The 25,989-nt window shown below is 51.3% G+C and overlaps 13 protein-coding genes across 13 annotated transcripts; 4 read left to right on the top strand and 9 right to left on the bottom strand.

Annotated features, from left to right (window-relative positions):
• Positions 1–57: 57 nt before the first annotated feature.
• Positions 58–1,885, top strand: Z518_09317 (uncharacterized protein; the record flags this gene model as incomplete). The annotated part of the gene is made up of 6 exons (XM_013413273.1): positions 58–149; positions 198–362; positions 410–517; positions 565–678; positions 727–967; positions 1,019–1,885. 6 exons carry the CDS (start codon positions 58–60, stop codon positions 1,883–1,885), a joined length of 1,587 nt encoding a protein of 528 aa, XP_013268727.1.
• Positions 1,886–2,182: 297 nt separating this feature from the next.
• Z518_09316 (uncharacterized protein) lies at positions 2,183–3,502 on the top strand (the record flags this gene model as incomplete). Its single annotated transcript, XM_013413272.1, has 1 exon — positions 2,183–3,502. The coding sequence occupies one exon, from the start codon at positions 2,183–2,185 to the stop codon at positions 3,500–3,502; it is 1,320 nt and encodes a 439-aa protein (XP_013268726.1).
• Positions 3,503–4,845: 1,343 nt separating this feature from the next.
• Z518_09315 (uncharacterized protein) lies at positions 4,846–5,434 on the bottom strand (the record flags this gene model as incomplete). Its single annotated transcript, XM_013413271.1, has 2 exons — positions 4,846–5,144; positions 5,260–5,434. 2 exons carry the CDS (start codon positions 5,432–5,434, stop codon positions 4,846–4,848), a joined length of 474 nt encoding a protein of 157 aa, XP_013268725.1.
• A 195-nt stretch (positions 5,435–5,629) lies between these two features.
• Positions 5,630–6,782, bottom strand: Z518_09314 (uncharacterized protein; the record flags this gene model as incomplete). Its single annotated transcript, XM_013413270.1, has 2 exons — positions 5,630–6,267; positions 6,293–6,782. The coding sequence occupies 2 exons, from the start codon at positions 6,780–6,782 to the stop codon at positions 5,630–5,632; spliced, it is 1,128 nt and encodes a 375-aa protein (XP_013268724.1).
• An 862-nt stretch (positions 6,783–7,644) lies between these two features.
• Z518_09313 (uncharacterized protein) lies at positions 7,645–10,020 on the bottom strand (the record flags this gene model as incomplete). Its single annotated transcript, XM_013413269.1, has 3 exons — positions 7,645–8,721; positions 8,772–9,591; positions 9,803–10,020. 3 exons carry the CDS (start codon positions 10,018–10,020, stop codon positions 7,645–7,647), a joined length of 2,115 nt encoding a protein of 704 aa, XP_013268723.1.
• An 854-nt stretch (positions 10,021–10,874) lies between these two features.
• Positions 10,875–12,395, bottom strand: Z518_09312 (uncharacterized protein; the record flags this gene model as incomplete). The annotated part of the gene is made up of 1 exon (XM_013413268.1): positions 10,875–12,395. One exon carries the CDS (start codon positions 12,393–12,395, stop codon positions 10,875–10,877), a length of 1,521 nt encoding a protein of 506 aa, XP_013268722.1.
• A 1,433-nt stretch (positions 12,396–13,828) lies between these two features.
• On the bottom strand, positions 13,829–14,533 carry Z518_09311 (uncharacterized protein; the record flags this gene model as incomplete). Its single annotated transcript, XM_013413267.1, has 2 exons — positions 13,829–14,123; positions 14,172–14,533. The coding sequence occupies 2 exons, from the start codon at positions 14,531–14,533 to the stop codon at positions 13,829–13,831; spliced, it is 657 nt and encodes a 218-aa protein (XP_013268721.1).
• Positions 14,534–15,199: 666 nt separating this feature from the next.
• Positions 15,200–15,658, bottom strand: Z518_09310 (uncharacterized protein; the record flags this gene model as incomplete). Its single annotated transcript, XM_013413266.1, has 1 exon — positions 15,200–15,658. The coding sequence occupies one exon, from the start codon at positions 15,656–15,658 to the stop codon at positions 15,200–15,202; it is 459 nt and encodes a 152-aa protein (XP_013268720.1).
• A 595-nt stretch (positions 15,659–16,253) lies between these two features.
• Z518_09309 (uncharacterized protein) lies at positions 16,254–17,211 on the bottom strand (the record flags this gene model as incomplete). The annotated part of the gene is made up of 3 exons (XM_013413265.1): positions 16,254–16,666; positions 16,723–17,075; positions 17,132–17,211. 3 exons carry the CDS (start codon positions 17,209–17,211, stop codon positions 16,254–16,256), a joined length of 846 nt encoding a protein of 281 aa, XP_013268719.1.
• A 745-nt stretch (positions 17,212–17,956) lies between these two features.
• Positions 17,957–19,718, bottom strand: Z518_09308 (uncharacterized protein; the record flags this gene model as incomplete). The annotated part of the gene is made up of 2 exons (XM_013413264.1): positions 17,957–19,212; positions 19,343–19,718. The coding sequence occupies 2 exons, from the start codon at positions 19,716–19,718 to the stop codon at positions 17,957–17,959; spliced, it is 1,632 nt and encodes a 543-aa protein (XP_013268718.1).
• A 798-nt stretch (positions 19,719–20,516) lies between these two features.
• Positions 20,517–22,359, top strand: Z518_09307 (uncharacterized protein; the record flags this gene model as incomplete). Its single annotated transcript, XM_013413263.1, has 2 exons — positions 20,517–21,656; positions 21,823–22,359. The coding sequence occupies 2 exons, from the start codon at positions 20,517–20,519 to the stop codon at positions 22,357–22,359; spliced, it is 1,677 nt and encodes a 558-aa protein (XP_013268717.1).
• Positions 22,360–22,752: 393 nt separating this feature from the next.
• On the top strand, positions 22,753–23,232 carry Z518_09306 (uncharacterized protein; the record flags this gene model as incomplete). Its single annotated transcript, XM_013413262.1, has 3 exons — positions 22,753–22,784; positions 22,858–22,985; positions 23,117–23,232. 3 exons carry the CDS (start codon positions 22,753–22,755, stop codon positions 23,230–23,232), a joined length of 276 nt encoding a protein of 91 aa, XP_013268716.1.
• Positions 23,233–23,675: 443 nt separating this feature from the next.
• On the bottom strand, positions 23,676–25,751 carry Z518_09305 (uncharacterized protein; the record flags this gene model as incomplete). The annotated part of the gene is made up of 1 exon (XM_013413261.1): positions 23,676–25,751. The coding sequence occupies one exon, from the start codon at positions 25,749–25,751 to the stop codon at positions 23,676–23,678; it is 2,076 nt and encodes a 691-aa protein (XP_013268715.1).
• Between the last annotated feature and the right edge of the window lie 238 nt (positions 25,752–25,989).

The following is a 25,989-nucleotide window of genomic DNA, read 5'->3' as shown; positions in this document are numbered from 1 at the left end:
TCTCGTCGCGACAGTGCATTGCATCAATCGTCGTTGTAACCCGAAAAGCTCTGCATAATGTGGGCTAGGATATTGTTTGCCCTCGCATTGATCGACGCTGTTACAGCTCAAACCACTTACACCGGATGTCATAACCATTCCACCGTTGAGTGGGTATAGTTGTCCGGTTCTCATATCATTACTGACCATTTAGAAAGATACTGCTACGGCCCAGATGGTCAAGAAACACCGTTGGTGACCTATTCCCTCCCTGTCTCGACAACGCTATCGACGGCAACGATCCCTGCACAAGTCTCCGCCACGGCCACCACCACAGAAGAGTATCCAGCGGTGACAGGCTGCCATACGCATGGATCCCAGATGTATATCATACGGCCCCAAGATCGACGGATTAGTCTGACGAGCGTAGTTACTGCATAAATGGCGAAGGAGAGGAAGTCCTCATTTCTACGACTGCGACTCCCACAGGAGAATCGCCAGCTCAATATACCGACTGCCACAATCATGGTGAAGAACAGTAATATATCCGCGAGAATTCATTCCGCTTGTACTGACAAAACTCAGATACTGCGTGGGTCCCAGTGGGGAAGAAGTATTAGTTGTGGCCGAAGGAACCACTTCGTCTGACGAAGATGAGGGAGAACAAGAGGTGGATTGTCACTTTCATGCCGGAGTCGAGTATGTTCTTTCCAGCATGAAATAGGCCAAAGTCGCTCACATTTCCAGACACTGTGTACCAGTGGGCGAATCTGAAAGCAGCAGTTCTGCGTCTTGCGGTCTTCAGGAACGAGACTACGATATCCCTCTTCGAATTGGCACCTTGTTTGTCGTTCTTGTCACCAGCGGTATGGGGGTCTTTGCACCTCTTTTGCTTGTCAAGATTCCATTCCAGAACGTCAATACCTGGGTTTTCACAATCGTCAAACAATTTGGGACTGGGGTGATCGTGTCAACGGCTTTCGTTCATGTAGGCCGCGTCTGCTACCGTGCTTTCTCTTACTAATTCGCGCAATCCTAGCTGTACACTCATGCATCCTTGATGTTCAACAATGAATGTCTCGGAACACTAGACTACGAAGCTACGACATCGGCCATTGTCATGGCGGGGATTTTCCTCGCTTTCCTGTTCGAATACATCGGTCATCGAATTGTTCTCTCGAGAGCCCCGAATACAAGGCGAAGAAGGATGACTTCGAGTGAATGGACCACCACCGCAGCCTCTTCCGGCAAGGAAACATCACCGCAAGATGACTCGGCTAAGAACACGGACAACCAGGCCAATGGTCTTCCCAGTTCGAATCCAGAACGCGCCGAAGCGGAGAATCAGATCACTCTGGCAAATCTCGGTCACCACCATGGCTGCCCCTTCGATCCAACCAATCCAAACTCGAAGCTCTCCGTCCTGGTAATGGAAGCAGGAGTTCTTTTCCACAGCATTTTGATTGGGCTCACCCTTGTCGTGGCCGGCGATTCATTCTACCGCACTCTCTTGGTTGTCATCGTCTTTCACCAATTTTTTGAAGGGCTTGCTCTTGGTGCTCGCATTGCGTCAGTCCCTCGAGGGACGGCCTCATTTTGGCCTACCAAAGCTCTCATGGCTGCAGCATTTACGCTGATCACGCCGTTAGGTATGGCCATTGGGTTGGGAGTGATTCATGATTTCAATGGCAATGATAGGAGCACCATCCTGACAATTGGAACACTCGATGCCCTTTCCGCCGGTATTTTGGCCTGGGTCGGTATGGTGGATATGTGGGCCCGGGACTGGGTTGTTGAAGGTGGTGAGATGACCGGAAGCAATCTGAGTGTTGCTAGGATTGGGGTTGGGTTGACAAGTTTAATTGTTGGGTTTGTTGGGATGAGTGTTCTGGGGAAATGGGCGTGAAAGAAGTGGTGTCAATGATGGTAATGAGTATCGCATGAAATCGAGGACGAAATTGGTTTGATAAAGCATAGCATAGACCTGACTGATCAGCTGAGAAATGAATAAACTAGTTGACGAATTGCTCTGCTGAATTGCTCTCCCTCAGCCTTGACTCAGCCTCGTCTCAGCCTCGTCTGCTCAAGCCGTCAAGCCCGGCAAATCCTCGGCAGCAAACCTATGACATCGACGTCCCAAAACCTCTTTGATTTTTTTTTTCTTCCCTCGCCTTCTTTCCTCCTTCAGGACCATGCTTCGCATATGTCCAAACCGCTTATGCGTATCCCCTATACGGGACCCCTTCCACCGCCCCTAATCATCCCACCGTCCGCAGCTACGAAACGAGGTGCTATAGGAGCCCTCGCGCACTTTTTGACCTCTCCTACTCCCTCCTCTCCCCCCCATCACTCTCATTCCTCTGCCCTCGCACAAGACGATTCCTCCACCGATTCTAGCTCCGAGACAAATATACCGAAAAGCCAAAATAAAACCGTCCTCCTCACCGGGGCGGGGATAAGCGTCGCCTCTGGCCTGGCCGACTACCGCGGAGAAAATGGGACCTACACACAGAACAAAAGCTACCGGCCCATCTACTACCATGAATTCGTCGCCAGCCACGAAGCTCGTAAACGGTACTGGGCACGCTCATTTCTAGGCTGGCGCGGCCTGCACCGTTCCAAGCCCAATGCTGCACATTTCGCAATCCGGGACCTAGGCCGTTTGGGTCTTGTTGGTTCCGTCATAACGCAGAACGTCGACTCGTTCCACCCCCTTGCGCACCCGGGATTGCACTGTGTGGAGCTGCACGGGTTTCTGCGCAATCTCATATGCCTCAGCTGCAAGAAGCCCATGGACAGGGATGCCTTCCAAACACGCCTGGCCGAGTTGAATCCTGCGTGGGCCTCGTTTCTCACCGAGCTCTTACAGTCTGGTGCGCTGGACACGGACAATCCTATCGAAAGACGACGGCGAGGATTTCGTACCAATCCGGACGGTGATGCTGATGTGCCGGGCGCGCCGTACACCACTTTCCGATATCCGGCATGTCCGAGCTGTTTGAAGCGGCCGCCCATTCTGAGCGATGGGTCAAAAGGCCATGTCAACGTCGATAGTGATGGGGCCTGGATCCCGACCGCCCCTACTAAGTCAATGTCCGCGGCTTCCGACGCCGTAGGCGTCCTGAAGCCCAACGTTATCATGTTTGGCGAATCGATTCCCGCCTCTGTCAAAGCATTGGCAGAAGCCGCCATTGATAGTGCCTCAAAGATTCTGGTCGTCGGTAGTTCACTCGCGACATATTCGGCATGGAGGTTGGTAAAGCGCGCCCATGAGCAAGGTATGGGTATCGGAGTCTTGAATCTTGGCGGAGTCAGAAAAGAGGAGGTTTTCTTTGGAGATTATACACACCCGACTCACAGTCATTCCCATGCCACTGAAGGCACGGCCAGTGTGAATGGCGGTGGAGATTTTCACGACAGCTGGATGACGTTGCGCAGAGCTCTTGTTCGAGCTAGTTTGCCGGCAGAAGAGATCTTACCGAGCGTGGTGGATGTTATTCGCAGTCAGTCATCTTCATCTTAGTTGAGGGACATTGATCATCCCATTGTGAATGGCAAAAATATCTCATGTCAATCACCCAATTGGAGAGCTCAATTGGATGTGCGATGCGTGAAATGCCGCACAAGACTCAGAATACGGTAACAGAATGTCCCAAAATTTGAACCCGTATCTCAAATAGTTCCATCTCTCTATCCTAGCCGGAGCCCGATTTTCAGCAAGGCTCTCTCCAAGACATTTTCAATTATTCACTCGCGTCGAGTTTGAAGTGGGTGTCATTCCAGTGTGGTTGAGTCCAGCCAGGAGATTTAGCATTTATAAAATCCCCTACGCTGATTACGAAGAATAAATGTTGCAACAAAACAGGGCACAGCAATTTTCGCAACATATCGGTGGGGGAATTGACTGTCACAGTAGATCAGGCCGTCAGAGCTCCAGTTCTGAGTTCAATTCTCGAATGCTATGTTTATGTTTCGATGACCCGTCATAAAGTCTTTGCCATTTGATCCCGGCCCCCCCCTGTTCCTCTGGAGGACGACGTTTCGGGTAGTAGTGATGCATCAATATCTTCAGGCCCAAGAAATTCGTCGCGACATAGTTTCGCGTTATCCTCCCACCAACTGGTAGCTCATATCCAACAATTTGCTTCCAAGTACCCAGCCCGGAAGGACGGGGGATGCAGTAATACGAGAATCATAGTTGCCCAGATGACGGCACTGCGGATTTCAAGCGGTGCCTTTTCAATCAGATTCTTTGGACTCTGCCTCTTCAGGCTGGAGGTTCTTGCTCGGAAAATACCTCCAGCGCCATCTGGTCGTGCAACATTTCATGAAGTATCCAGGCCAAGGAATATTTGGTCTTTCAAGTTCTCAGAAGCTACCTTGTTAATGCTGATCAAGTGGCGTTCAGTCCGATTATTTAGAGGTGGGTTCTCACCGAATCCAAAGAACTTCAAATGCCTTTGCCTGATTCTGCTTACCCTACGAAGGCTTGTCTGAACCGTGGTCCTATCGCTTAGGCCGGTATCAATGGAACGATCCGCAAAGCATCTGATACACCGTACTTGGTTCTCTTGAGAGTATTATGATTACTGAACACATCGACTATGGACAGCAACACTGCACAAGTTAGATACTATATAGCTTTGAGCGAGGAGACCCTCCGGTGCGGTGCTTTCGTAGTTCTCCTCGGCTCACAGAAGGGAGGAACCCTGAAGTCGATCTGGCCTGAGTATAACACGAAGCTGATCTTTCGCTGGACTTTGCACCTTCTTTCGGGAACAAACATGAGAAATGTAGAATATCATCCGGCAACACAATAATTTTGGATCTCTGGTCCACGAAAGCGCCCCCAAATAGATCGGCAACTCAGACTTGTTCGATGTGTCTGACGTCCTCGGCATGGGTACTTGCTCGGTGTCTCATTCCATCTTTTTCGCTTGCCGTTCCAAGAGTCCTCCTATTCCTCAGAGCTGCAGCAGAACTCCTCCTTCTCTCGACCGCGTCTTTGCGTCCGGCATTCAGTTCCTTGGCGAACTTACTGCGGTTTCGGAACCACTCCCCTTTCCAGTAGAAGAGGTAAATGGGAATAATAACGACGACGGAGAGACAGGCGAGGACCGTCGATGGATATTCGAGAACGTACTTCTTGCCGATATTTTCGTAGACTAGATCACAGTACGAGCAGATCAGCCGGTCGATTACGATATGGTCCCAAGAGTACGAGGGGGACTTATGAAGTTGGGGGATTGGGACTCAGGCAAGACAGGAACTGGTACTCACAGGGAGCGCTGTACAGAGCGGCAATACCAGCCAGGAAATCACGCGCGAGATCATTGCCGCCCGTGGCGGAGGCGGCGATCATGGGGGCAATCCAGGGAATGCCGTAGTCAGGTCCGAGACTCGTCCATGCAAAGCCGAAGAGGCCAATTGTCTCAAGTGGAGCGACTCCATACATTGCTCTCAGTATCCTCATCCAGAGGAAAGGGTATCTTGCGTCAGATATAGACTTACGGAAAAGCAACCACCACAGACGCGACTCAGGAGACAATTTGTCTGGATCTTCGGCGCGGATCTTGTTATGATGCCGAATGACGGGGAAATATGTGAGATACGCGAATACATATCCAATGAGCGACCTAGATTATTCCTGTCAGACTCGGGCTTCCGACAAAACTCCACAGACACTTTTGACTGGGAAGGAAGGGATCACTTGCGAGAGAAAGGCCAGCCCAACCTGATATGGCTGGAAATTCCATTGTTCAAAGACCGGCGTGAATGCTTCCAAAAAGGTGAAAAGCAGTGCATCGCTAAAGCCACTGAGCAGTGACAAGAATAGGACGATCGGCTCGGTGAGAAACATCTGGAACGGGCGAGCCCAGATCCTGAGGAACTCCCTTATTGGGATACGCGGAGATTTGAGCTCGTCAGGTCCGTAGATGTTTGATTCGCCATTCTTACGGCGCTTTTTGGCCTCGCGGTCGAGAAGAATCGTAGCTCGTGTTTCCGGCACGAGGAAGAAGTGGATAATCTGTACGGCGCCACCGATGCAGAGTTGCATCCAGAAAATCCAGGGGAGGGGCAGGAATTGGCCGACAAAGCCGCCCACAACCGCGCCGACCGGTGCTCCGCCCACGGATGAAAGGACGACAAAGGCGACAGCGAATTGAAAACCTGAGTCTTCCGGTTGGTATAGATCGGCAATCACTCCCAAGGTGACCGAACCGCCGGCTGTAGAGAGGCCCGCTAGAGCTCTGGCGACCACGATCGACCCAAAATTCGGGGCCAAGGCTGCGGGCAATTGCCATATATTCACGAGAAATAGGCCAGCGCCCTAATTCTTCAGACCAAGGCGCCCATAATTCACAGCCGAAGGCATAGCAGACAAGGAAGATCATCTGTCCAACTCGGGCTTTTTGTTTAGATATGGTGTATTTCTCCACCATAGCGTCAACTCCGTTGGCGTAGATGCTGGCATTGAGGTTCATGGACGTCTGGATGAGGAGGATGATAAAGAGAATCATACACTTCTTCCATGTAGGGAAGCAGAAGCCCAATTTATCATATGCATCTTCCTCGGTGAGTTCGACCGTGCTGTCGGCGCGTTTGGACCGACCGCCATCGATATTGTATCCGGCCAATTCGGGCCCGGAGACGCTCAAGGCTCTTTCCTTCTCACCAGGAAGGTCGCGGAGGGGTTTCTCTTTTTCATGAGATTGCTCGTCGGCGATGGTGGATCGGTCGGAGACGGATATTTTGTCAAAGGGGTTCTGCAAGGCTGGCGAGGTCGCTCCCGTGACTGGCATAGGCAGTTGAGTGAGGAGCCGAGTCACTTCGATTTATCAAATGAAAGGCACGTTCACTAAGGCGGAGTAGAATAGGCAATAAGCAGGAGGAGAGGACGAAAGCGGACAGCCTGTCGTGCAGAACAACGGGACGAGTAGTCACATCATACCTTTGACACCTCGCGTGCCAGTACCAGAACGTCCCAAAGGCGCGACCACAGCCACCATTTGAGGATGACTTCATCTCATAGCTTCTAGCAGGACGCCGGCACCACTGAAGAAGGCCAGATCAACCCTGGAAGACGCCAAAATGCTGGAGGTGGGTCAATGGCCAGGATGTTTGAACGCAGAGTCGATGTCGACGGAGAAAAACGTGTTTACCCTGGCAAAAGCGAAGCGGAGTGAGAAATGGATGGACGGATGTGTTTCCGGGGCTGCTTCACATCACCATTTCATTACCCAATGGGCATACAAATGCTCTGATTGACACAGATCGAGATTCCTCGACATGTAGCTGACTCAATTTGTCCGTGCACGTCTAGATTTGTTTGGTTGGTGTTCATCTTTCTAAGCATCGCATTGCCCAGTTCTAGTCCATGCTTGTCTGCACGACTGATGAACCAGAAATGGAAACGAACCATGTGGTATCGGCAGCCATGAGCTCTTCGTGGCGCAGCTCTAACAACTCTGCTTCATTCCCTTTCTCGTGGCCCTCTGATATCCCTGCTTCGTTTCTTTTTCTGAGCCGCTGCCGCATTTTCAATTCATGCTCCTCTGGCGTCTCTGCTTCGTGTCTTCTCTTTGATCTTCTGAGGTTTTATTCTTTCAAATTCGTGGTTTCGTCTTCCTATCTCTTCGTCCTTTCGCTCTGACCACTGTGACTTCACATTTTGGGCAACAACATTCTCTGTCCACCCTTGCCATTGCCGTTTCCATTCCCTGCAGCCGCTGCACTTCGACTGGCAATGGTTTGATTGACAAATGTCATTGGGATCTTGGTTTGTTGTCCCACTGGAGCACCTGCACCGGCCGGGCCATATTGAGGCGTCGGACTCGGACCAGGAGCCGCTTGATGTTGGAAAGGTTGCTGTGGTGGCTGGAAGATGAATTGCTGTGGTCCAGCAGCCAATGCCGGAGAACTCTGCGACCCCATGCGTGTACTGTGACGGAAGATTGTCGGGCCAGAAGATCGAGTCACTGGTTTGGGTGGCGCTGGAGCGATTGGTTGGCCAGGTCCACTGGATATGAATCGTGAAAGAGAGGGCACACCGGGCTCGGTTGCTGATAGTGGTGGTGGAGGTGGTGGAGCGGATGTGGCCTGACCATTGGTGGTGTATTTGAATTGGCGGTTACTTGATGCCGGACGAATAACGGGGTATGGCGGCCCAGGAACAGGTGAGAATTCTAGTGCTGGTCGTCGAAAGCCGTCGCCTGACGCCAGAGGCATGTAGACGTATGGACGTTCTGGATGCTGTAGTGCAACCCAATCTGCCACATCTGCAAGAGCTGACAAGGCGTATGAGTTACTTTCGTGCATTTGCAACGGTCGTGGAATGAGGCGGCCTGGAATCTTTTCCAGTTCTTTGATGGCTTCCGCCGAGAGAGCGTCCAGGGTTTGTGATTTCTTGCGGATTTGTTCTTCTCGCCATTCATTGTTTCTCTTCTCTATCTGTTTGAGGAGGGGTGCGATGACGTCTTCATTCAAGACCTCTTGACGTGCCTGTTCATCGAAGGATTCCGGCTGTGGCTTGAATGGCTTTTCGTCCATGATTTTGCCAGAGAGGTAACCACGCGGCTGAGAATCTGGCTCCGGGAGTTCGTGATATCGTGGGAAATAGTCCATGTCGGAGCCAGACTCGGTATGGGTGTCGTCATGGGCAGCGCGATAAGCACGTTCGAAGAGGATGATGTCTCCTTCAGCACCCGCCAGGTGCTCTTTGCGTGATTCAATCACGTGTGTCTATCTAAAGTTAGAATGGTTGACGAAAAAGCCAGAGACGAGGCCATTACCTGGAATTTTTGTTCAATCACCTCCTTCTCCTGCTCCAACCGCTGTCTCTCATACTCGACTTGGAAGTTGTATCGTTCTTCGATCATCTCTTGGGTCTCTTTCATGAGGCCTTCCAAGTTCTCCGCGACAGTTTCATATTCTGGCACATGTTTGTGTGCCTTTGGCTTTCGGGCGATCTTGGAGAGGTCTCTCAACGAGAGCGCCTCGAGGATGTCGACTTGTTGGGCGCCGACGACAGCGAAGAACCGCTTCAACTCCTGCTGTCTTGCTTTGAGCATGGAGATCTCCACCCTGTCGTCCTGTGTCAAAGGACGTTTTCGATTCGGTGGCTCCGGGCTTTCTCCACTTCGTCCTCCCCTTGCCTTCTGCTTCCCTCTTCCACGGCCCCCGCCATTTCCAACACCTCCGCGGGCCCGGCCACCGGCCCTGCTGGGCTTTTTGGGAGAATGGGACTCTGGTGTGTTGCCATTCTCCACCGCGTGGGTCCTGATGGTGGCATCGCCGGCGTAATAACGTGGTCTTTTGGCATCATATTGAGGCCAAAACACCCCGTCCGTGAATTGAAGGAAGTCAAACTCCTTATCGGAGTCACTTCCCTCCACCTGCCGACGCTTGGTCTTTGGGTGGGAGTCTGATGCGTCAGACGCTTTACGCTTCCGCGATGTGGCTGGCGTGGGTGTGGTCGACTCTGGCTGGGTAGGAGGCGAATACGCTGCAGAGGAGCCCGTTGCCTGTGGCGTGCCCTTGTTGGCACGAATTCGGGTCTTCATGTGAAAGCCAGCTGTGGGTTGATGGGGGGATCTCTTTGGAGCCACGTTCCTGTAGGCGTTGTCAGTAGAGTTGCCAAGGAGGGTGTCAGATAATCGAGGCAAGGCTGAAGAATGAACTATACGGATGAGTTCTTTTGCTGTTTAGAGGGCCAAAGTTCCCTGCACAGGATTTTCTATCCAAGGCAAGAGATATAATGGTGGACGAAAGTAATGAAAGGAACAAAGAAGAGAAAAGACGTTGTGGGCGATGGAATACTCACGTTGAGGGATGGAGCTGAGGAGATTCTCGGATCTGTCGCGGTGACGCTCGGCGGAATGAGGTGGAAGAAGAAGGTTTGATTCCATAAGAGCGAAGAGCTGGTTTCCTGGCAGAGGTGGCTGCTGAAAGGTGAAAAGAGCTGCGACGTCGAATGCGAAGGACGGCCCACGACGACGACGACCTCGACGAGGGCACTTGCCGGACAGGGCGTGAGAGCATCTGAGACAAGTAGTGCAACCAGGGAGGAATTGCATTCCGAGAGATCCAGGACTGAGGAAGAGATTTGGCGGCGGTGTTCGAGGTTGAGGTCGAGGACGGTGGGAAGCATTCGAGAGAGGTATTTCTGGTTGGAGGGGCAGAAGCAGCACACGAGACTGTGGCCGGTCTATTGATGCCATTGAAGCTCACCGGGTGAAGGGGGCGGCAGCAATCCATGACTATGCTAGAAATGGCGTGGATGGGGATGAACAGGGCGAGGGTGCGGTATGAAAGAACCTGATGAACTGTGAATGCTGCGATGCTGGTCAGCACCTTTTGGAAAAATGAAAAGCATTTCCTTTGGATCATGCGCTTGCCGCCCAACCAGCGTCATCCACCGTCAATCAGCGGCCGCCAGCGGCCAGCGGCTTAGGAGAAAGGCCCTTGAGCAAGCCCCCCCATGAGCCCCCTGCTGGGTGCCTCCTGTTTGCCACCGCTTGTGTTTGGTGAGCCAAGAGTGCGCTACACCTTTTAGGGACTAGCAGCCCGGCTCGTGCCGGACTATGTTCGACGCCCGCCGGCCGCCCACAGCCAATCAGAGCCAGCCATTATGGTAATCCTAACGCCGTTACTGTCGGTTGTGTAGCATTTGTCGATTAACATCATGTATTCTATTTCATATTCCATTTCGGTTCCCTCCTCGGTGGTAGCTGCGGGCCCTACTCTTGCCCTTGCTCAATTCCATTCGACTTACGACAGATGCCTCCAACTCCTCGCTGAGAAACAAAATATCCAAAGTTGAAGGAAATTGGACACGCGGTGCCAGTAGCCGCGGCAGGAAAAATTTTTAGTAGTCAAGACTAAATCTCAAAGTTTCAGCCCATGAGCTCACTCAGACGACTGCCCGCCGATAATTGCGACTTGGGTCGGTCCTTCTTCACGCTTTTTCGTTTTCCGTAGCCGACCAAACTGCTGCGTGATCCTGCTGACAACACAAACCCTGGCAGAATGGGAGGCAGGTCGGTCTCGTCCGCAATTGATGGTCCCGGGCTCCCTAAGGACGGGCTGCCCAATGTAGGGCTGTCTGGAAGAGAGGTTTCCAGGCTCTGCGTCTCTGATTTATCAATGCTTGGCATGGCCATCCGGGGACTCGACTCTGGGACTGTGTTGCTTCGCAGTCTGGACAGTGTTCGGGGAGTGATGGACGGATCAGCGAATGGTGACGCGGTGGCCATGGTTCCGGCGATCGCCACAGGAGGTGGTCGATGGCCGTGTGGTCGGAATACGGGGGGGATGAACTCTTGCATGGAAGCATCCAACTTCTCAGATTTGGCCGGAGCCGGTTTGTTATATGAGGACGACGTAGGTCGAGAAAAGTTGGGTGGAGTGGACGGGGGTGATGATACGGGCTGCCGCAAGGACGAACTCCAGCCAGCTGCAGTGGCGGTATCCGATGTTGCCGCATGAGGTGATCTTGAATCCGGAGAGTCCGGAAAAAGTGGTCCGTTCAAAGGATTTGCCGGCGACTCAGGCCGACTCCCAGGTATAGTTTCCAACCCTGACCGAGTGACGGGCGGTGATGGGTGAATGGCCGCCCGCATCTCATGGTGAACCGACGACGTGTCCCATTGATCAAACACGCTGTCAATCGCTGTAGCTTCTCCGGCTGGGAAAGGCATGCACTCGAATGACGAGTGATTAGAATGTCGAACCAGTTTTGTTTTGGACGATCCGGTTCCCACCCTGGTAGACGATGATCTCCCGGTCATCGACCCTCGTTTCGAGACAGGAGTCCTCGGTGGGGAGCGAAGGGTCAGCTCTTGTGACCCAAACGATGGGTTCGTGTGCTGGGTGCTGGGGCGCCTCGCGGTGGACGTTGACGGTACTCTGATGCCGAAATCCAAGTCCAATCGACTTACTCTTTGTGTCTTCAGAATGCTCCGGGTCCATGATCCCAGGAAACCATATAGGACCATTTGTAAAACCACAGAGACCGCCCAGAGCGCAAACCAGATCCCCAGCAATGTTGGAGGAGCGGTATGCCAAATGTCCTTGGGGAGACTGCCACGTCTTATCACCAGCCAGACCAGCGTGACCCCAGAGACGATCAGGCTGGCTGCTGCCGATATTACCCCTCCGGTGAGAAGCCCCCACGTTTGTGGCTTCGAGCCTGGTGAATGATTATTCAGATTCTTGACGTATAGGGTAGAGAAATATGCTATACTGGCGAGGTTGACCAGGACAAGGGTCAAGGCGATGAAGAGTAAGATTCGCGGGGCGGCAAGAACTGCAACGTTTGTCACATTCGATGCGAAGGCGACGTTGAGAACCGAGCTTGTCATGCCGCAGACACCGGCAAGGGATCCGACCGCCCATATTTTGACACGTCTCTCCATAGGCCCGTGCGACAGGTTGGCTTGTGTAGGTGAATGACGTCGACTGGGCGCAGGAACGATTCAGGTGAGAGATCCGTTACCGACGTCCCAGACTTTCAATCCAAAGGATGACATCCAGGCCGTCAGATCAGTGGTATGTGATGTGTAGATGATAGGGAAAAAGACACAGGTGAGTATGAGGTGAGGGACGGAATGAATGAACGAGCAGATGACCTTCTTGCTCTCGGACGCGGCGAACTCTGATAACGAGCTCAATCGGGGGACTCCTTGTTCTCGACCAGCCCGCTGCAAGGCTGATCTCACTACGCCTCCAAAAGCTCCAATCAAGGTGGATGCAGGTGGAAGAGTTTGTGGAGATTCCGAAATTATTATATGCAGATGTGTCTGCCCAAAAAATGGGGGGACAAGGTGTCAATAAAGCATGGAGAAGATTGGAGAGAACCGAAAATGGACACCGACGTCCCTTCGCAACGGAGAAATGTCTATGCAGACCAGCAATGGTCGAGTCAACCCAGCCGTAGTATCCTTCTCGCACGCGTCTGAAAAATCTCATTGTTTCGCAAAAATCACCAAACCCACCAAAACCACCTAGTCTGAGCCGGGGATCACTGCTGGCGTGTTATCTTCGTGGATGACGGGGATCTTTTGGGTTCATGGAGACAGGGATTGTCGGAGTCCAGCTGCCGGGAATACGGGAGAATTTTCCAGGGTTGGGGCAATTGAAAGCGACGCATCAGCACTCGGTAGCACAGTTAGAAGCGAGAACCACGGTCTTGCCAGGATGTGGAGGGAATATCCATGTTGTGGTGGCTGGTGGCGGCCATGCAATCTCGCTATCCAACTTTATTTGCAGGTCGTACGAATGGGCCAATTTGCCGCTTCTCCCGAGCCTCAATTTCCAGATGCAACAAATAAACGCCTCCGGAATAATGCGAATCATCCCAACGGTGCTCGCCGTTGAGAGGCTCAGAATTTCAGAACTCGAAAAAAATGGATCTGGCTAGAGGGGAAAGAAAAAAGAGCCGCGAAAAGATCGAAAAGGGGTCCTTGGCGCCAAAGGCGGTTCTCATTGGCCAGCCTTCCTCTCCACCAAAAACATTGGCCTGATATTGGACCATCAACGCGCTGACCAGTGATGTGTTTGATACCATCATCCGAATAGAAAAGGTTTTGGTTCCGTTCAACGTTCAAGATGCGGCTTGGAGATCGCAATGGGCCACATCCTATTTCGGGATAAAGGGAGGATTTACTGATATCGTATCATTGCTAGCTGTGACCACATTGTGTTGCTCCGGACTGTGATACATCTTCCAGCAAGCCAACCCCCCCGGGACTCTATTGAATGCCCTTTTGACTCGCGTGATGTCCGAGATGAATCAAACGCCGCCAACGCCATCGCTGACATCAGAATCGTGTGTCTCTATAGTGGTGAATCATTTTGTTGCGGCCATCTCTTGCTCCATTTGCCACACATCACTTTTCAATACATTGACGCCACCTTGTTCATTCACGTGCATTGCATTGACACTTCCCTCGATATCTTTGACCACCCATTCTACACCGTTTAGTAGTCGCTCGATCTCGGCTCGCTGGTCATTGATTTTGGCTGCCATGGCCGCATTGTCTTCCTGGGTTTTCTGGACCTTGGCGTTTAATTCTTCTGTGACTTGTTGCAAATAGGGTGCGAGATGTGCAGCGTATAGCTCATCGCCGGAGAGGGTGTGTAATCTGTCTCCGGTCAGCTTTTACGATGAGAATTCCGACAACTCCACTCACGGTCTGTCTGGCATTTCTCCCTCGACGGCACGGTGTTTCCTCCGTCGTGCATCATCAATCATACAGTCCCATTGATTGAGGCCCTCAATGACCTGTCTCTCCTCCAATATCTTCTCAAAATCGCGCAGGCACTCCTCTTCCAGCCGCGTATTCAATTGCCTCCAAACTCCTTCTAGCGCCGTCGGGCAGTATTTCGCTGGGGTAGGGAAACATGAGCTGAAATTGGCGTAGGAATTTGCTTTGATTGAGGATGACAATGCGCCTGCGAATACTTTCTGGAGGGCAGCAGCGCGAGGTCCGGGTACTGACGCGACTGGGGCTTGCGGAGGAGGCGAGGGTGAAGCGGAGGCTCTTGCTGCCATCGTGATTCTTGTCAATTCTTCCCCCCTTCTCTGGTCGATCAACAATCAATGTGTTATAATCTTAGGCCGAGGTTTGCAGGGGCAATGTCGGCGTTCTTGAGCAAGCGATATGAATGAGAATGGCACTGACACTGGGAGTCAGGTCCCTGTAAACACGCCAAGACATGATATCATTTGTCCCAATGTGGAATGATGCTCACGCTGCTTTGTTTCTCGTGTATCTCAACTCTCGGGCTCCAAATTACAGTAGCAGTGTAATTTAGCTTCCACAAGGAGTTGCCTACGTCCTGTTAATCAAGAGAAGCAGGCCAGGCCGATCACAGAGGTTTTTGAGCCATGTGTTAGCGAGTCTCGGTCAAGATGGCTATATTCAGATTCTCCTCAAGGTGAATCTTAAGACCACAATGGCTGCTGTCACCCTGAGAAAAAGCCCAGGGTGTTGTCTTTTTGATCCTTGTTTCCCGCTGACATTGGAAATATTCATCGCTCACAACGTCAAACTCCAATTTTCTTCCAATATAACCATTCAGCCGCTGGAACTGTCAGTGCAATTCCGTGGTGCTGATTCCCGCTGAACATCAAATACATATTTTCCCATTTTACACCATAATGGAAGCGATTCAATTGCTCAACCACATGTAAGGTATCGTGTTTCTTTCCTTGTATTCACAATTTCGGTTCTGGTTGACTCTTCTTGATATACTCCATCACAGCGTCGACGCCTGCCTGCGCCACTTCTGTATCTTGTGCAGGTGTCCCTGTACTGCAGCCGATGGCACCGACGACCTCTCCCTCCACAATTATAGGGATCCCACCTGCCACATACATGAATCTGCCGTTGTTGCTATTGTTGAGCCCAAAAGCGGCACCACCGGGCCAGACATTCTCCTTGTAGATTGATGTGGGCGCGCGGTGCCCTGCGGCCGTAAATGCCTTGTTCATGGCAATGTCGATCGAGGTGAGTTTGGCGCCAGGCATTCGCTCGAAATGGAGGAGGTACAGAGACGCATCGACAATGGCAATGTTCATGGGTACTCCCATGGTTTGGGATTTCTCGATACAGGCGGCGGAGGCGACTTTGGCGGCATGATGGGTGAGATGTGCCGGACGGTGAATGGCTGCCATAACGAGAAGGCGACACCTCTGATTGAGTGATTGATCGGATAAGAGAAATAGACAGACTATGAAAGTATAACAGTGGGCTGCGATAGCTGATGGAGTAGACCACAGGGTGATAGTGTTGTAGCCCGGGAGCTTAAGGGCGCAGCTTCAAATATTTTCCGGAGGTCTGTATATTTGATAGCTTGATTGAGCTCGAAGATCCGAATGGACGGGTCCCCATTGTCTAGAAAAGTGATGATCATTGCCCGTCGATGCGTTTGGCGGGAGAATACGGCGACGTCAGCGACGGATTGCTCGCCGCAATTATCGTAGCTTGCATCCACCGAGGCCGGGCAAGCACCCCACACCAGTAAAGCCCCTCAGCCTTGTCATGCCTTTCGACTTTCTGCGGGGGATCGGGGGGGCTTCTAAGTCCTAATGGAGAATCTTTGAGGCGATCCAAGATGCCGTTCCTTATTTATCTGCATTCGGAATCAATTCACAATCCAGCCTAAACTACATGGGTCTTTGTTTTCCACTTTGTGGAGCTACATCAGACTGAGGAGACGGGTATGTAAAGTGGCCATGGAAGATCACCAGTATCCCAAGTCTGGGCTCTTCAACGAGGTTGGTGAAGTGGATATGCCCTATGATGCAGCAATTCGCAGACCCTTTCACTTTCCTTGTCCAGAAATTCAGGAGCGCTTCTTGGGACTGCCCCTTGATCGTTGTAGTTGGGTCCAATTTCGAAGCACTCCCCTGAGGTGTCATCCGCTCCCAGCAACTTTTCAAAAGTCTCGATAATGCCTTCAATCGGGGTTAAAAGATGCTCTTTCTCCAAACGGTCATAGAATGCTTGGGTGGAAATGTTCGTACGGACGACATTGGGATTGACTGAATTCAGGGTGATCTTCTCTTCCGGTAAGTATTTGCCATAGCTGCGGACGAAACCGGTAACAGCATGCTTCGCAGCAGTATAGATTGGGAGTGTCGGGACGCAATAGATGCCGCAGATACTCGCCACGCAGCCGACTGTGTCTCGTCAGTAAGGAATCCGGCATCCACTCCGGTCCACCCCATCGACTCACTCTTGCCCCTGAATCCATTCTTGCCTGGTGCTTGCTTCCTGAATTGCTGTATCGCCAGCCCCACCGTGTACAAGACACCAGTCAAGTCGACATCAAGAACGGTCAAGTCGGGCATCTCAAAGCCAGAAGCGGCAGGGTCATTTGGGATCCAAGTACGCTCGCCGACTCCCGCAATTGGATAGACATAGTCGATGCGCCCAAAGTCCGCAACAGCCTGACTGAAGGCTTTTTCTTGCGAGTTCCAATTTGTAGTATCAACGTGAACACATCTCGCAACTGAGGAGTCTTTGTTGAGTTCGTTGACGACGTTTTGAGCACCTTCGAGATCTCGGTCGGCGATGAATACTTTGATGCTGAAGAGATGTTAGAGGCAGCATGACTTATCGCTCTAGTGTTCCATGATACACACTGGTTCTTCACAAGCATTTGAGCTATTCCTCTTCCAATTCCGGAAGCACCACCGGTCACATAGGCTGTTCCTTCAGACATTTTGATGCAGAAACACGTTCAATAAGTCCAATCGGTGGATACGGCGCACCAGATCTTGGGTTCAAAGTATTCTTAAATAGTTCAGAAACTTTCTGATATCTTTGCCTCAATTCAACCCGGGTGATGCTACCAACCTACCTCGGTCACTGGAGAGGATTTGGCATTGTGAGGGGTCAGCCGTTTGTCCAGTTCATGAGCCTACACCTCGTACTGATTCGAGAACAGGCTCCGTCATCCGACATCCGGCATTGAGATAGAGCCAGTCAACAGTCGAGGAGGCAGAAAGAGGAGAAATCATGACAATAAGTCCTAGTCAATCTCGGTTGCGGGGTGCAGCGAAGCGGATAGAAGATATCACTTGCCCAGGGCCGTGTGCGGAGAAATATCGTGGCAAGGCATCCACTGTGACAATATTTGCTGGCAGTAGAAGTCGGAGAGCTGTAAAGATCCCTAAAAAAGCTATGGAGCAAGCCCGCAAAGATCATTATCCCGCCAGACCAGATCTGGAAGACATGTGGATTGCTTCAACAAGATTGTCTATGAACAGCAATAAAGTCAACCAGAGATGGAAACACCATTCGAAGCAAAGAACGTTGGAAAAGAAAGACAAACAAAGGAAAATCAATCGGGTAAACAGAGATGCTGACGTATTTCAGTCCAGCGAACCAGGGTCAGTCGCCGGCCTCCCAGAAGGAATCCTCCCCACAAAGTTCAAGATATGGCGGGCTCTTCAGGGTCAACCCGCTTAATGTCTGGGTGGTGTCTTCCTCGAAGAACGTCTGCTGAAGAGATCTCCCCCATTGTGAGGAATCTCCAACAAACCCAAAAGGTTGACGGCTGCCGTTTCGCCAGTGGCGAATGCACCATGCACGCATCCGTTTCCAGTCCGCGCGCAGTGCTCGCCAGCGAACTGCAGCTTGCTTCCCTTATTATTATCTACAGCACTCATCCAAACTTCCGGTTCGTCGCCTGTCTTGTCGGCGGTGTAGGTGCCGAATCCGGCAAAGGCGTCCTGAGTCCAGTGTGTCGTTTCCAGATTCACCACTGGAGGAAGCTTTTTGTAGGGTTCGGTACGGAACAATTTGAAGAGGGGTTCAAAAAAGGCGTAAACCTCCTCATTAGAGGCCATGGCTTCGACACGTTGGGTGAGTGGTTCGACGATCTGGACAGACAATTCTTTTGTTCCACTCATGATCCAATTATTGCTGGTCACGGTCATGTAAGAGAAGATGGAGTTTTCATCAGAGGTGTCGGTTGTTGGCTCGGGGTAATAGATGAACTGGTCATTGTCCTTTGGCCAGAAAACGGATTCAAACTCGACAAATATCTTTCCCAGAGCGCCATAACCGAGTTTCTGAATACCGAGGGAAAGTTCTCTGGGGAGAGATGGACTGAATTCGACTAGATTATGTTTCAAGACACCAAGAGGAAGGGTGCAAACAATGGCGTCCGCCACAAAGGTTGGAGACTGGCCATCTTTCGTGGTAGTGTGCACCACACACGCCTCGTTTGAATCGTCGTTCCAAACAATCTTCGTCACAGTGTGGCCAAGGCGGATAATGTCGGAGTCGCGGAGGCTTGACGCGGCCCAGTTAACGATCGTATCGTATCCTCCTTTCATGTAAAGGTTTCTTTCGGTGGCGAAATAGGCGAGATGTTTGGAAGAGGCTTGCTCGAGACTGGTACCAATCCAAGCCTCGACCTCACGTGCCGCCTGAGGAGCCCAAAGGCGTTCGTCCTCGGTGACTAGAGGATGGGTGCTAAGCCATTCTTTGATGAAACTCAGGGCAGGCTTGTCTTCAGCATCGGGGTTCTCATCATAGTACCATTCGCAAAAGTCGGCAAATTCATCGGCGACCTTTTTGGCTTTGAACTGCGAGCCGAGACGTCCATCTTTCGTATAGTACAAGGGGGTGCCATCGTCATAGTAATGTTCGATATTGAGTTGACCGATGAGACGGACAAGTTTGTTGTTGGCGGTTTCGTGCATCCAGGCGGCGCCTATAAGAGGTGTGAGTAAAGTGACGAAGTGAGAAAACAATCCACAATGTCGTGGCCGACAATGAGCGCTTTTAACGACTTCATCTCAAACGCCTACGGCGATTGTCAGTATTGCCTAGGCAATATTTACCAATGTCTCTTGGAGCATGCCCTGGTTTCCTACTCGTGAAAATACGGCCGCCAATGCGATCAGGACGGGCTTCGAGGACAACGACTTGGACGCCATGGGCCCGCAAGACGGATGCAGCACGAAGTCCGGCAATGCCGGCGCCGACTACGACGACTTTCTTTTGATGCCGTATTCCATCTTTTACAGGTGTTTCCAGATTCTCTTGACTCACAACTGCATGAACAACAGGTTCTTTCGGGTTTAGACCATCCTCCAACTCTTCGGGTGTGGCAGGCGCGGGGAGCAGCCGAGAAGCGAGTTGAAGAATGGTCGAAGGACTAGACGTTTCCTTCGGTTTATGAGCGGATAGGTGGGCGATGTGGAAATGTTGAGCCATTCTGAGTTGACACGTAGACATCAGTGTGAGATAAGGTGTGAGAGTTAGCGACGGAACGGTGGCTTGAACGGAGCCGAGGGCTTAGCAGATATGGGTGCTTGAGCGACGGAGGCGGAAACGGAGGTTGTAGATGATGAGGACTCTATATAGAGGAAAGGGGATGGCGATGTACAGGGATGGTTGAAGGGATGAGAAATCAGAGATGAGGTTGAAAAAGTGAACTAACACGATCCAGGAAGCTGCAACCCCCTCAAAATCCCGGCTTATCAAAGGCCCACACGATGAAACAGACTCCCTCTGGGCCTGTTCAAGCCCGTCCATGTTTAAGCGTTGGCTAAGCTCGTCGTTACCCGTTGCTTGTCGGCTATCTAACGGGATTTTGTGAGTCCATCTTTCCCTAAATGTGCTTGTAGTTGCAATTTCCGATTGCAGGATATTGCTGTTGGCGCACACTCTCCTCATCCTCCACCAACCTCTGTCTCTCTCGCTCACTTTCTCTATTGCCACTGATAAGAGGCTGTGCCTTCCCGCTTTTCTGTTCGGGATTGGTCTTGTTCCTGTGTGGATGGGGCTAATCTTTTCCCACCATGTAGCCTCTCATCCTTGCTCGCATCCAGCAGCCGCTCATGTCACAACACGATAAGGGACGTTACTTTCTACGAGATGGCCACCATCTTTGCCTGTCCTATAAACGACTTCCCTCCCGGTTGACCGCTACAATTTTATCCTGCTTCGTTGGCGGCTGGTTACTCTTGAATTATCAGACCAGACTCTCCGCTCATCCCGGACTACGAACAGATGGAATACGAGGAGGTTCTGCCGGGCACACGCCGCCTTTTCGATGCTGAAGGACGTCCTCTGCCCGAGGACTTGGGCCTGAAAAAGCATGGCGATATTGTCCTCGTACCTCAGCCCACCGACTCACCAAATGACCCCCTACACTGGTCTCTGCCTCATAAAATCTGGCACAGCTCACTGGTTTGTTTTGTTACGGCTCTGACAGCTGCTACTTCAAACGATGCTGGCGCTGCGCAATACAATGAAAATCTCGAGCTCGGAATCAGCTATGGTTCGTTCAATACTGGGGCTGGGGTGTTGTTCGTCGGAATTGGCTATTGGACCTTGCTTTCTTCCCCAGCCGTTTACCTCTATGGCCGCCGCATCCTCTATCTTATCGGCATGCTCTTTGGAGTGATTGGAGGTATATGGTTTGCTAGGGGCCAAACCACCAGCGATGCAATTTGGAATCAACTTTTTGTTGGTGCTTCCGAGTCCGTGGCGGAAGCCACGGTTCAATTGTCATTGATGGATCTCTGGTTTCAACACCAACGCGGCTCTGTTCTAGGCGTCTACGTGTTGGCGACGAGTGTTGGAACATATTTGGGACCCTTGATTGCTAGTTATATCGCCGACAGCAGTCTCAATTGGAGATGGATTGGATGGTTCGGTGCAATCTTCTCCGGTGCTACCTTTCTTGTCTTCCTCTTCGGGCTGGAAGAAACAACTTTTCGCAGAGACAAATATTTGATCAACAATGGTGACAGATATCTGATTGATGGCGTCGATCGGGCCAGCGGTGAGAATTCCGAGGGCTCTGGAGCCGATCAAGGAGATAAAGAAGAGATCGTTCATGATCCCCAGCAGACAGGCGTGTCTCCCAACCTAGAACGGCAAATCGCCAGTGAGGAAAGGAAGAAGACTTATTGCCAACGCATTGCCATCATAACCCCCGCTCCAAATTTACGTGGGATAGGATTCAAACAATATTTTCAGCGTCTCTTTCATACACTTCGAATCTTCACGTTTCCAGCCGTCCTCTACTCTGGTCTCCAGTGGGGAGCTCAAGATGCCTGGCTTACCTTTTATTTGACGGTCGAAGAAGATACCTGGTATGGACCGCCGTGGAATTATAGTGATGCAGCAGATGGCAATATGAACGTAAGTTATCTCAGACCTTGTATCGGGATCGTTGGGGCCGGTTTTGGTGTTGCCTTGCCTGGTGCTATCTCACTTACGGTCGCTTTAACTAGGCTTTCCAGTGCCTCTTTTCACTCCTCCCGTTTTCTAGCTCACATTGCTGATACAAGTTTTGAGAGAACAACAGATTCCTTGTCTGATAGGAGCAGTCATCGGATGCCTTTACGGTGGCTGGTTTAGCGACAAATTCCTGCTGTGGATGGCAAAGCGGAATGGTGGTGTGATGGAAGCGGAGCAACGACTCTGGCTGATGTTTCCCTGTGCAGCTATCTTTCCCACTGGTCTCTGGATCTTTGGGATTGGCACCAGCTACGGATGGGCATGGCCTGGTCCATACATTGGTCTCGGCTTCATTGGATTTGGCTGGGGTTGTGTCGGCGACTTGAGCATGGCTTATCTCATGGATGCGTATCCAGACATGGTACTGGAAGGGATGGTGGGTGTTGCGACAATTAACAACTCCATTGCACTCATATTCACTTTCACGGCTTCCCATTGGCTCGATGCCAGTGGCATTCGCAATACCTTTATTGCTATTGGGGTTTTGGCCTTTGTGTTCATAATGACGACCGTGCCGATGATTATCTGGGGTAAGAAGGCTCGACGTCGGACTCGGGAGAGATATCAGCGATTTTTGGAGATTCGTGATGGCCTTTCGACATAGTCTAGTGCATTTGAGTAACACAGTGGTTTACACATAGATGGCCAGATGTTTTATACTTGCAGCCCTTGTTGAATATGATTGAACTTTGGAGGACTCCTGTGGTTTTCGGTAAAACTGTGGAACGTTTTGGTTTGATTCCACCTTTCCTGTATATACACAGATATTGGAATTTCATGAGAACGAAGTCTGCTCCAGCCGCTTGTTCGAAAACCCCAATGTCTTGAATCTGCATTCTATGCTCTATGCTTCGCAGAACTAACCCTACTGACGATCACAACTCTCTCAATCACCGTGGATCAACCTAAGACCACTTCGACGCATCAGCTAGTATCGAACTGTTTCGTCTTCCTCGCCATCTCAGTCTTGAGTTAGTGATAGCGACAGCGATTTACCATGCGCCCTACACTTCCTCTACGGCGCGGCCTGTAAGGATGCCTCTGAAATCTCCCTTCGTCGATCGGAATCAGAACGCACACTGACAACGACAATTAACCTCAGACTCAAACGCTCCTCATACTATGACTCCGACTACCGGACCGGCGCAGCCCTGTACCGTGCGCGCCGACCGTATCTGTTCAAGAACATTATTACCGGTGTCAGCATCTTCACTTTCGCCGTTGGAGTTTGTATGTCCTCTTTCTTAATTATTCTACAGAACTCTCCTCTGCCACCTTCTGATATCCTTTCCCACATCCGGACCACCTCATGCTCCTGCAAGATTCTCAAACGCAAACTAACGCACGATTGCCACGCATAGTCGCATTCACATTAAAAGCCGTCGGGCAAGAGACCTTCGACGATGTCATCGTACCGGATGCTCCTGCCCAGTCGCCCAAGGCCCCGACCGCACACGCGAATGGGATGCGTTCTTGATCCTCCGCTCCGCAATGGACATTCAAATCAATCAGGATTCTGATACGACCCAAAGGTTGCACATGGCATCAGTTCTACGGCGTTCCAAGGCGCAGGCGACTTGAACTGAATGGGGATTAGGGCAGCAATTTGCGATCGAGTTCGGGATTCGTGCACATACACTGCTGCAGGAGAGAAATGAAATGGGGGAATCAAACCATTTTCGATGTGTGAAATGATGAAAATGGGGGACCCAATACGTCAAGAACATGTCCAAGAAGAGGAAGAGTCTAAATAGTCTTATGAAAACCTCGGTCAAAGAAAGTCGTCGAGGAGATGGTGACCAAGGTTGCATGGACGAAGACTACCCAATTCAGGTACCCATGTTTGCTGAACGCTTTATTCGAATTATCGGAGCTGTACTCTACGTCACATCAATCATAAACAAGGACCTTCTCCGCTTCTCATCGGATACTGAACCTGCCCGTGCCAGAAAATCCCGACCCGGCAGTAATGGCGGAGTCTCTGGCATGCCTGAAAGGAGAATCATTATCCAGCCTAGATGCCTTCTCTGATCGCGTCGAATTCGTTCGAGGTGGTGATCCCGCCGACATTTGTGCTCGTGATGTCAACGGAGAGGACCCGAGGGCTCGATTTGGATCTCTCGCTTGTGTTTCTGAACTGTCTGTGGCGATTTGAAATCCGGCATTCGACGGAGCCCGGCGAGCGTCGAGGGGAGAAGTGGAATGCAGGCGATAGTTATTAAGACTGGATCCCGTTTGAGCTTCGAGCTTTGTCGTACTACTTCGTCCATCATGAGGGGTGTTCATAGCAGAGCCTTGTGCGGAGGGGTCCACAATGGTGGACGCTGAACCTGTCGGCTGGATCCCATCGGTAGTGCGTTGTTGATTGGCTGGTGTCAGGAACTCATTCAAGGGTGATCTATTCGAATTCTGTCGATTCAATCGATGTATTGGGTGCTGTGGGTTTGCCCAGGGAGTCTGCTCAAGAAATTGTTCTTCTGCCTGTGGTCCCGATATCTGGGCTCCGGTGGAATTGGGCACTGAGCGCTGCGTGGCTCTGATGGGTCGAATCTGATCAATTATTAGCCTTTGTGCCGCCAAATTTCGATAGATACGTGCCCCCATCTTTTGCACATCATCCTGAACCTCCTTTTGTTTTGATGCAGTCAATTCCGGGGCAGCGGGAAAGCCAACATATTTGGCAATACCGGACAGAATTGAGACCTCCTTATTGTAAGCCGTTTGCTGGATAATATGCTGCGATCGTCGCTCGGCGAACGGTATCGAAAAGTTGGGTATCGACGAGTCGGCCTTGAATCTGTCCCGTTGAATTCGGTAGAAATGTTCGCTGATGCGCTCCAGATGTCGTTCTCGAAGATCTCTCACGGTCTGGAAATATTGACTGTGTATCTGACTCCGTTCAGCGACGGCTTTATTCTTGAGAGCGCCGATTTTGTAAACCAGCAGCTTTTGCTCGACTTCAAACTTTTCATCTCGGTACTTCTGGACAGCTTCGAGCTGACGCAACAACTCGGGGTGAGATGGCTTGGCTTCTGATAATAATGCAAGCTCATGGTTGATACCTGCGATTCTTTCATCGTACAAGCGGTCCCTTAATGTTGCAAAATGCCTTTCCAAGGCGGTTAAAGCCTCCATGGCCGCCATTCGTTTTGCCTGCTCTTCCTCACTCTTTGCTGTTACGTCGACATCGTTCTCGTCAACAGCATCACTATCTTCGGCAGCCTCAGCCTCATCGTCGTCCTCTGGTTGAGGTTCTTGTGCGACGTCACCCTTGGCTTTCCTCCGCGGGCGGCTCCTCGTTTTGTCCTTGGAGTCTTCACTCGTGTCAACCTTTTCCGCTTCTTTCGGCTCTTCTTCTAATTCTTCCGGTTCTTCGTCTTCATGTTCAGGTATTTCTGGCTCGGGTTCCATCGTCGGTTCTCGGCTAGGTTGACTATGACGATCTTCGACATCGGTCTCCGGTTCGGATTTTTCATCCTCACTCTCGACGGACCCTGTGCGACGTCTTTGTGACCTGGGCGCCTCTCCGACATCTGATTCACTTTCTTCTCGCTTGCGTTTATTCGGGGAGTTCCCAATGTCCACTTGCTGCACTCCTTCAACCTCCTCATCAGCTTCAGGACCATCACTGAGCACAGCGTCAATTTCCGAATCGCCATGAGAGGAGATTGGGGATGACACGGCACTTTCGGTGATGCTCTCTATTTCAGGTCTCATATCGACGTCTTTTCTGTGAGCCAGTTTGCTGGGACTTATCTGGAAAGGTTTCTGTTTCGCAAGATTCTCCGGAGTGACTTGGAGGCGTTCAGTCTCGGCCTCGGAATCACCGTCAGCAGCTCCTGCTGGTTCCATGTCTCCGTCTTCACCATCTTCAAGGTTTTCGTCCAGCTCACTGAGACTGCTGGAACGATCATCGTCCGAGGGGGTTTCGCCATGGGCTGCAATGGCAGCCGCAGTGTTGGAGAGAGCGAGGAGAGAATCTGCGGCAGAGTCCATGGCAGATGTAATAGGAATACCGTCAAGCGGTCGCGCAGGACAAAGATCGCGAGTTCGTTTCGGTCGAAGAGGGGGAGATATGGAGGTGATCCAAATGCGGACTGGTCCTTTCTACTGGAGAGAATTCCAATTAGTGGATGGACGGGCTTTGCGAACATGGGGAAATCTGTACCTCGGTGCCAAACTGACGTACAATGATACAGTGAATCTCTCACAGCTACACTGACATAGTCGTTGG

The sequence above is a fragment of the Rhinocladiella mackenziei genome (assembly GCF_000835555.1).
Source record: "Rhinocladiella mackenziei CBS 650.93 unplaced genomic scaffold supercont1.7, whole genome shotgun sequence".
In the NCBI taxonomy this organism is placed as follows: Eukaryota; Fungi; Ascomycota; class Eurotiomycetes; order Chaetothyriales; family Herpotrichiellaceae; genus Rhinocladiella; species Rhinocladiella mackenziei.
This window is presented reverse-complemented; position numbering and strand designations above follow the sequence as displayed.